The sequence below is a fragment of the Silurus aristotelis genome (assembly GCF_946808225.1).
Source record: "Silurus aristotelis genome assembly, chromosome: 29".
In the NCBI taxonomy this organism is placed as follows: domain Eukaryota; kingdom Metazoa; phylum Chordata; class Actinopteri; order Siluriformes; family Siluridae; genus Silurus; species Silurus aristotelis.
In genome coordinates this window covers 706,985-716,984 of record NC_139602.1, presented here as the reverse complement: position 1 = coordinate 716,984, position 10,000 = coordinate 706,985, and the positions used below count along the sequence as shown (strand labels likewise).

The 10,000-nt window shown below is 46.1% G+C and overlaps 1 protein-coding gene across 1 annotated transcript; it reads left to right on the top strand.

The window, feature by feature from the left end:
- Positions 1 to 4,393: 4,393 nt before the first annotated feature.
- Positions 4,394 to 9,187, top strand: mycn (MYCN proto-oncogene, bHLH transcription factor). The gene is made up of 3 exons (XM_083535726.1): positions 4,394 to 4,754; positions 5,031 to 5,744; positions 7,312 to 9,187. The coding sequence occupies exons 2-3, from the start codon at positions 5,051 to 5,053 to the stop codon at positions 7,983 to 7,985; spliced, it is 1,368 nt and encodes a 455-aa protein (XP_083391852.1). The 5' UTR covers positions 4,394 to 4,754; positions 5,031 to 5,050; the 3' UTR covers positions 7,986 to 9,187.
- Positions 9,188 to 10,000: the final 813 nt, after the last annotated feature.

The window sequence follows — 10,000 nt, the reverse complement described above, 5'->3', positions numbered from 1 at the left end:
GTCTGATGTTTACAAACTTTTGTTGTACTTTTATGAAACCCATACCTGCTGTGATGTAAATGGTAAAAGATCTTCTGCAGGCTGTTCTACAGCACGTCCCGTCATGTTTTATTCATTAACGATCATATCGAGCAGTAAGAAGTTCTCCAAAACTGATTGATCAGACTCATTGATTGATTGGATTCATGCAAATCATTTTCACCTCGGAGGTCATATGCATGAATAATCGATGAGATTTCCATAATCAGAAGATACTGAACCAAACATCACATCACATCACATCTCAAAGCCTATTATATACTCTATATCGCCAAAAGTATTTGGACACCCACATTTTCCAGCTAAATATGGTTCTTCTCCCAAAAAAAGTTGCAAGCACTTGATTGTATACAAAGTCTTTGGATGTTTGAGCATTAAGGAGAAATTGAGCCAGTTCCAGAACAAAGCCAGCTTCTTGAAGATCTCCATGTGTGTGGAAGATCTTGAGTGGCCTGCTATAGAGCTCAAACAATATTGGAATTTGAACCCACCCCAGACCTCCTCACCTGCTTCCTCACCTACATCAGTACCGGACTTGTGGCTGAATGAAATCTCACAAATCTCCACTAAATCTAGTAGAACATCTGCTCAGAAGATTGGAGCTCATTATTAGTTGAAACTAAAAGGTTCCAGTACGTTCCCATGCAGAGAAACCAGTCCCTCAGGGAAGACAGTAAGGTGTTAGTCATGGCGCAGGAATTAGTTGAGCGTTATAGGATGCTTGCTCGTGTTTGAGCAGAGGAATGGAAGGAAATGTTCGCTTTTATCTCCTGCACAAATATTTACCTTCATCATGTGCGTTCATCGACGCCACCTACGTTACGGAATCTGCATCTGTTCCTGTAAGCCTCAGTAATAAATGTAGGAAAGTCACGTGAGCACCTTGACTTGGGGTTTGAGACCAGAAACCTGGAAAGGAATAAAAGAAGAGCACGTAAAGATGAGTTTTATTCATATTAACACATTCAATACACCAGCAGTGGAAGGCCATCAGGGCCAGAAAAGGGTTCAGAATCACTGATTTCATATATTTTTTGTCCATGAACATTATTTCCAATCATTTCATAGCGTTTAACCAATTAGATTGTGAGTTGCTGAATCTAAGGTCCTCTAGAAGGCGTCCAATAACGTCAACATTCATATCAAACTGCATCAAAGGTCACAAAAACACACAATTTGGTGCAGTTGTGGCTCCAGTGAAAGGAGACGTGTTGAATTGTGTTCATTGGGTTTCTGAACACATCAGGGTTCGCTCTGTTCTACTGCGCTTCTCTATAACACTGATGATTTCTGTAGACGTGGCGTCATGATGATGGGATTAAGAGGTGGATCGGTTTAGGCCTCTGAAGGCCTCGGGGTGAAACACACGACATGATAGTGGAAGTCAGTATTACAGGTGAGGAATCGGGATTCGGGATGTTCTTCCCGTGTTAATTAGAAGTGTGGAATTTCCCACATGAAGAGGAAAGACGGGAGTCTTCGAAAGCGTTTTATCTTTTGTCAAAATGCAAACGTAAACCATATGTGATAATAAGAACCACACACACACACACACACACACACACACACACACACACACACACACACACACACACACACACACACACACACTTCTGCTTTGGCATGGAATACCGGTATTCTGTTAAATACACAGAACTGCAGCGTTGGCCTCAGGCAGACGTTATATGAAAATATTTTCTGAATAAGTGTTCAACACACACACACACACACACACACACACACACACACACACACACGTGACGCTATCAGATATAGCAATAACCTGGATAAGAACCCACTGACATTAATATTAACCCTTACGTACATGTTCTTGGGTAGTCACATGACCCAGTCACATGACCAAACCCCCCTTGATATATTTAGCACAACGAGAAAAGTCGAGTTTGAACTCATAAGACAAAAAGCCCCCTGGGGGACGTTAAAGAACAAAACAAACGTCTGGGAGATTTTTTTTCCCGAATTTGTCCATATCGGAGGATTAACCTGTCAAAGCAGCTGAAATTCCTCCTGGTGACTCTGTGCAATGTAAAGTGCTGTTCTGGTGAGAAGAAGAAGAAAGAAATCGCTCTCCGTGTGTCTAGATCACAAAGAGATACGAGGAATGTATAAAGAGAAAGTACAGGGGATTTAGGTGCTGCTCCGGGGGTCGGATTCGGGGGTCAGAGGTCACTAACCGAGCAGAAAAGTAGCTGGTGTGAGGGTGTGTTTGTTAGGAAGATGTGCCACTGTGGAATCTGCGCTGATGATGAAAGCGTGAAACAGGAAAGATGTTCACCAAAAAGAGACTACTTTTTGTGTGTGTGTGTGTGTGTGTGTGTGTGTGTGTGTGTGTGTGTGTATACGTATATATAAATGGCAAAAGTTTGTGGACACCTGACCATAAATAAATTGCAATGCGCCTCTTTCTGAACATTCCATTCCACACCGAGTCTCCTAATGAGCTTCACTCTTCTGAGAAGATGTTCCACAGAATTTTGTGGAGATTTAAAGTCAGGTACAACATTCAACACACTTTACAGCTAATCTGACAGCTAGCTAACAATATTAATATCTCACACTCAGTTTTAAGGGTTTGGGATTCGATTTAAAAAATAATAAACGTAGTGAATATTGTTGTAATTGATGCATATTTACACATCTGTCTACCAGAGTGAGAGCCACTGCCAGAACACACACACACACACACACACACACACACACACACACACACACACACACACACACACACACACAACCAGACACACTCCCGGACCATGCAGTCTGGTTTCCCACTCCCCCTCATTTTCACACAGGAAGTTCTGTCTTAACCCGGGTCATGGACTCTTCAGGGACTGATCAAACCCTCCTCCTTCTCCTTCTCCTCCACCACCATTAACCCCAGTATGCACTAGGAGAAACTGGAAGGCTTTACCCAGTGCCACGGTCCAGTCTCTCATAACCCACTGCACTGGGGTGAGCAGGTCAAGCAGAAGGTCAGGATCTTATATAATTCACTGTGAGCTCATGGCTACTCTGCTTGAACGTGCCTTCCAACAGGATGCGGCGAGTTTCTCTGGGAGTCGTTCTTTTCACAAACCCACAGGCTCCATGATGATATGGTGAACCCTGGTGTAATTGAGGAGCACTTAATAAAACAGCCTGGAGACTTTCACTGATCAGCCATAACATTAAAACCACCTGTCTAATAGTGTGTAGTTCCTCCTTGTGCCCCTCAAATCCATTGAAGCCTGGACTCCATAAGACCTCTAAAGAGGTGAAGATCCTTTAAATCCTAAAAAGCCTCAGGTACCGTTGTCATGTTCCTCGGAATGTTCCTGAACCGTCTGCAGTATGGATGTGCAGAAATCTTAATCATATTTAAAGAGGACACTCTCATTAGGGTACTATGATGAAGTGTATCTGCAGGGGTTCTGCCACCTCATACAAACATCAAAGGAACACCAGGACCCAGCAGAGCATCACCCAGACTATCACCTATATCCTTTACGTCATTGCTATTCCCCAGATAAGCCACGCCCACACATCCAGCCATCCACATGACCAGGCCATGTTCCTCTATAGCTCCTGGAGTTCATAGTAGGAGCTTCAAGTGGAGTACGGAGATCAGCATAGGCTCTCTGACCTCTCAGCAGATATAAATCATGCCAGCTTTAACATTTTCAGCAGTTTTTGCTACAGGAGATCTTCTGTGAGGTCTAAGCAGACAGCCTTTGTCTTATCTTGGACCACTTTTGTTTGGTACCAAACATTTTGCGTCCAAAACATCAACTTCACAAAGAGGGTGAGCCACAGAAGCATGTTCTGTGATTGAAAGTGGAGCTTTTTGGAATTTGAGGTTGTAGTTTGCAGTCATGTCGATTTGAGGTCAGAACCTGGAGGAACTCAAAGACAAAAGCTGATCTACATAAGCAAACAACGCAGAGCATTTCTTAAATGTTCAGATATTAACCTTTAATGGATCATAATCAGAAGACCCTGTTGTCCTACTAACCAGTATAAACAATTATGTCTATTAAAAAATCTTGATGGACTCAAGGACAGTTTTGTTGTTTTTTTAAGAAAATCTCAATCTCCTAGTGTTTTCTAGAGGTGGATTTGAGGATTGTTTGGAGAAACGCGCAAGAGATGCGCTCCTTGTCCACTTGGAGGCAGCGTGTCCCCGATCCTGGTGATGATCTCACTCCTGAACCCTAACAATAAGAGATGCTTGGAGTCGTGCGTGTGTGCGTGTGTGTGTGTGTGTGTGTGTATATATATATATATATATAAATATGAGTGTATACGCGTTAATGCACGTTTAGGAGGCAATAAGAGGATGGAGTGGAATAGAACCCACGTTCTTATCCATGTTTCGTGTACGGAATCATCCGTTCTTTCCACCGCGCTTGAAACCGCTTCATGCGCGGGCACGCGGTTGTAAATCAAACGGCTCGCACCGGATTGGTTTCGAATCCTGTTCGCCCCGCCCCCTCTTGGTGGGCGGCGCCCGGGTGTCGATGAAAAGTGCGCGGTCGGAGAGAACGCACTCAGAACCACACTCGGCGCGGCTCGCTCAACCAGGGCGCAGTACGGAGGCGCGGCACGGACGCTCCAACACCGCGTCTGCCTTCGAATAGAAAACAAACACACACACACACACACACTCTCTTTATCGCGCGCGCGCGTATACGGACGCACGCTCAACGGCAGCAGAGGTGGGAATCTCTCTTCTTTTTCTCTGGGCATTAAGGTTTCGTGGGATGTGTGTGTGTGTGTGTGTGTGTGTGTGTGTGTGTGTGTGTGTGTGTGTGTGTGTGTGTAAGAGGTAAAAGCCTGTATAAAGAGGCTAAACTGACAGTTAAAGTAAAGGACTCAGACGTTCACTTCATCAGAACCTGCAGCTCTGCAGCTCTGCGTCATGGACACCGCAATTACGCGCATATGCCCCAATTCTAGACATAACTCTATTCCTTCCTCTCCATTTCTTTCAGTTCGCTATAAAGAGCAAAAGATGCCAGCTGTGATGAAAAACTCCGACCTGGAGTTCGACTCGTTCCTGCCGTGTTTCTATCCGGACGAGGATGATTTTTACTTGTGCGGCCCCGGTGAGGACATCTGGAAAAAGTTCGAGCTGCTGCCCACCCCGCCGCTGTCGCCGAGCCGCGCGGCTTTGGCGAGCGCCGACGACGGGGTCGAGCGCGCGTCGCCGGGCGGCATCCTCGGGCTCGGCGACCCGCTGGACTGGGCCTCTGAGCTGCTCCTCCTGCCGCCACACGACGCCGACGACGAAGCGTGGCGCGCCCCGGAAAGCGACCTGTTTGGCGCGTGCGCGCTCGACGACCCGGTCATCCTGCAGGACTGCATGTGGAGCGGCTTCTCAGCGCGCGAGAAGCTCGAGCGCGCCGTCAGCGAGAAGCTCGGACGGACCGCAGCGTCCGCGTCCACCACCACCACCACCAACAACACAATCTCCACCACCACCGGCGCATCCACCGCCACCTCGAACGCTTCTGGAGCTTCCGGACTTAAAAGCAGCGCGTTAAAGGCGCCCGAGACAAACCGGGCTGCGACTGAGTGCGTTGACCCTGCAGTGGTTTTCCCTTTCCCGGTGCACAAAAGGAACGTGGGGCAGAGCGCAAACCAGGCGAGGAGCGCATCCTTGGCTCACGTGGACAAACACGCAGACGACACCCCGAGCGACTCCGGTAAGCGCAATAATAATACTCGATAATAGTAATAATAAATGTATAATAATTATTATCATACGAATCCGCTTTGGCGCTACAGGCGCGTTCCAACACTTTTTACGCACCGTATAAACGAGGCTGGTACGTGATTTCATCAGTGCATTGTCTACAAATCAGACAAAAAGAAGTGAAATCCTGCCCCTTTCCCAGATTCGGGTCTAAAATGTTGTGCATTTTGACCATCACGTTAGGACGCGGTTTTAGGGGGTCTTTCTTCTAGGGTTTATTTGGAGAGATCACATGACCGGATTACTGCTGGGGGTCACCGGGTGCTGCTGCTCGTGCTGACGGTGGGCTCGGAGTTTCAGAGCGCGCAGGCTTTCCAAGTGTCCACTAGGTGGCAATGATAATAATAATAAAGATAATAATAATAATAATAATGAAGATATTATTAAAAATAATAACAATAAAAAAGCATCCAATAAGAAAAGCCTTAAAATAATTCAACCAGTTCGAGAAGCTCCTTTTGTGTGGGAATCTTTTGTGAGGATTTTCCTTCCTTGAAGTAGAACCTCTGAAAGGAGGAACCTCCATTGTTGGAGCTTGGTTGAACTTGTACGAGGATAGGAGACTCTGTTTTTATGAGAACGTGGTCCGTTGAAGAAAACTTGCATCGCCCCGATACAATGAGGCACTTCCTGTCCAGACGGAGCCGTTGTTTCATATGCAAATCCCTACATCGGGCTTCTCACGTGAGCGTGAGTGTGAGACCTGGCACAGAGTTCCGGCGTGTGGGCTGGATAAAGGTGGTGTAGTGTGTGTGTGTGTGTGTGTGTGTGTGTGTGTGAGAAAGAGAAAGCGAGTGTACCACTGTGGGCTCGACTTGGCGGGCAGAGAAACTTGCCGAAGGCTGCAGAATAATAATAACAGGGGGAAAAACACCAGGCGTCTCTCTTTACAGCTTTGAAAGAGCGCGATCTTTCTTCAGCTGTCCGTCTGGAACAGCTCCAAGTCACGTGTCTCAGGGTTTGGCCAAAGCCCGCGAATAATCGCCACTCGCGATTACAACACTCCTGCACTCGCGCTTTACCCCAGCGTTCTCTCCCCGCCCCCATCCAAAATAAAACATAGCCTCTGGCAGTAGCAGGGAGAAAAAAGAGAGAAGGAAAGAAAGATCTTCTTTACTTTTTCATAAAGCTGCCTTGGTTTCACCACACACACACGCACACACACACATGCAGACGGGTTCCTGCGGAGCACGTTTGAAGTGTGAGACCATGAGATTCAAGATAATGGCAAACACACTTCATGACCGGCTTAGCTGATAATCACCTCAATTATCTCATAAATGTGGCCCTGGAGGGTGTCGCATCTTCTCAGTGTTCTGTCTTTGCACCTGGACCGGCTGCTCACAAAATAACGGCGGAGAAAAAAGCTCGACACCCACACACTCGCAACTTCAGAATCAAACCGAAGTCTATAGAAAAGGCAAAGAAGTTACAAGTAGCACCAAAGTCCAGACATGTTACAATTATCTCTCGATTTCCGCTCGAATATTTAACGCTCTTTGTGCTTTTCCTTCCAGACGATGACGTAGACGACGATGACGAGGAAGAAGATGAAGAAGAAGAAGAGGAGGAGGAGGAGGAGGAGGAGGATGAGGAAGAGATCGATGTAGTCACGGTCGGGAAGCGACGATCCACTTCTAGTAAAAACTCCCAGTCCTCGTCGCCAGCGAGCAGGCTGACTGCGGGGGCGCCCCGGGGGCCCCAGGAGCTTATCTTAAAAAGGACAGCAGCGGCTTCCATCCATCAGCAGCAGCACAACTATGCTGCACCTTCGCCGTACTCTGACGACTCGGACCTTCTCTCTGCTCCCCCGAGCAAAAAACACCGATCTGAGAGCGGCGCGACAAACTCGGCCCGTAAACCGGGTCTGTGCTTGTCGATCGCGGCTCAGAGGCTCAGGAAAAGCGGCGGCTCGGGGTCCGACTCGGAGGATAACGAGCGCCGCCGCAATCACAACATCCTGGAGAGGCAACGGCGCAACGACCTGCGCTCCAGCTTCCTGACTCTGCGCGACCAACTGCCCGAGCTAGCGAAAAACGACAAGGCGGCCAAAGTGCTGATCCTGAAGAAGGCCGCGGAATACGTGAGCTCCCTCGAGGCTCAGCAGCTTCGGCTTCGGCAGGAAAAGGACAAACTCCAGGCGAGACGGCAGCACCTCCTCCGCCACCTCGAGCAAGCAAGGACTCGCTAGCCTGCTCCATGCTAACCTTGAGCACTCACGGCCGTCAGCTGATTAGCCAGACGGTCTCCTTCTCCTCCTCCCCTTCCCTCTTTCCCCCAAACCCCAAAAACTTACGGACCCTCACTGCCGCCACTTTCTTTGCACATTTTTTGGACGTCTAGAATGTTTCGGGTTTACTTTTGTCATTCCAGTCACATCACGGAAAAGAGAAAGTCCACGGATGGACCTCCATTCTAATTTCTTCTTCTTTTTTTTTTTTTAGAAGGGGGGGGTTTTCTGCGTCAGAAGCCCCCTTTCTCCCTCAGACTTTCGTAAGACTGCGATTCAGGAATGTGGAAGTTTCGACGAGGAGAACGCAATACAACACACACACACACACACACACACACACACACATTTTGCCTTCACTTCACTGCAGAGACGACACGAAAAAATAGCAATTATACAGAACAGGAAATTGTTCAGGAGTCACACACACACACACACACACACACACACACACACACACACACACCTCTCATTCTGGTGCTTAATACTCCAGATATACCTCCGAGCACCTTGATGTCTTGTTAAGCAAAAACACTATCTATCAGTCTGCCTTGATTTTTTTTTCTATTATTTTGTACACAGAACTGTTGTTTTTTTTTTTTGGGTTTTTCTACGAAAAAGAACTCGACTGGAAGTTTATATAGCGTTATTGAGTACTGTATGATCCTCGATTTACGAGGGACTTTTGTAATATAATATGTACTTCGTATTTTTTTTTTTCTTTTTTTCTACTACCGTTCCTCTTTTCGTTCGTCGCGACGACACGTTACTAATTTGTACCCTTTACGCTTTAGTGTGCTTCTGATACATACTAAAAATCGATACTTATATTTTCGTATGAAAATGAGTTGAGTAGATATCACTATCTTGTTTTATCTCTTCGCTCTTTACGTTGATTCTTCTTCTTCTTTTTTGTACAGAAATCTCTCTATCGGCATTTACCTTGATCATTTGTTTGTTTTTCATCCCTTTGTTATTTTTTATATATATATTTGTACCTATCGGGTTCGTAGAACTGGGTCAATGGGAATGTGTTTTTTTTTTCTTTTCTTTTCTAAGTTCTCCTTTCTCTCTTTTTCTAAGCGTACATTTTAGTGCTGCAACTCATAGCACTTTGAAATACCTCATTTTGGAAAAATAAATAGGCTTTTGAAAGAAAAGAATCCGAGTGTTTCAGAGTGTTCTCACTGTTACATCTCCACCTCTACTCATTCTCCCTCCTGCACCACCATCACCGCTATGTCCATCACCTCCACTATTTCCACTACAACCTCCACCACTTCATCTCCACCTTGATCTTCACCATCAGCACCACCTCAATCTGAACACCTTCACTATCTCCACCCCACCCCCATGACCAACCAACTCCACCACAACCCTCACGTTGGAAACTGGGTGGTGGTGAAGGTATCTCCACCACCTCCTGTAATACTCCTCCACCTTCACTGCTCTGGATGTAGGAGGTTAATATGAATCACATACAGTCCTCCATGTGGGTCAACAAAAATGATTCAATGAGTCGTTTTCCCAAATGATTCTCTCTCTTTCTCAGCACATCTCATCCAACAGCATTTCTCGTTTATGAAAATATACAGCACTCTTCTCTCCATTTTTCTCTACATCCCTTTCTACATCTTCATCCACACCCATTTCTCTATTTCTCATTACCCTTCTTTATATTTCTCCATCTTTCCCTCCATTTTTCTCTTCATCCCTTTAGTCAACCTTTGTCCATAGCGATTTTGTGTCTATCTTTCTCCCTCGTTCTCCCTTTTCTTGATCCTTCTCCACCTTTTTCTCTACATTCCTTCATCTTTTTTTATTTTATTTATATAACAGTAATAATCTTGTTTTCTTGGTGTATCTTTTTCACCCTCATTTACTTTTCCACTATTATTTCCGAATCCACTGAGTGTGTTCTTCTTCCTCCTCTCTCTTTCTCTCTATCCCTTTTCCATCTTTTTCTCCTACTCTCT

Bases quoted from the DNA above. Each gene is read 5' to 3' on its own strand.
- mycn (XM_083535726.1), top strand. From the start codon at position 5,051: ATGCCAGCTGTGATGAAAAACTCCGACCTGGAGTTCGACTCGTTCCTG. The intron at 5,745-7,311 runs GTAAGCGCAATA...TTTTCCTTCCAG, and splicing joins CGACACCCCGAGCGACTCCG to ACGATGACGTAGACGACGAT.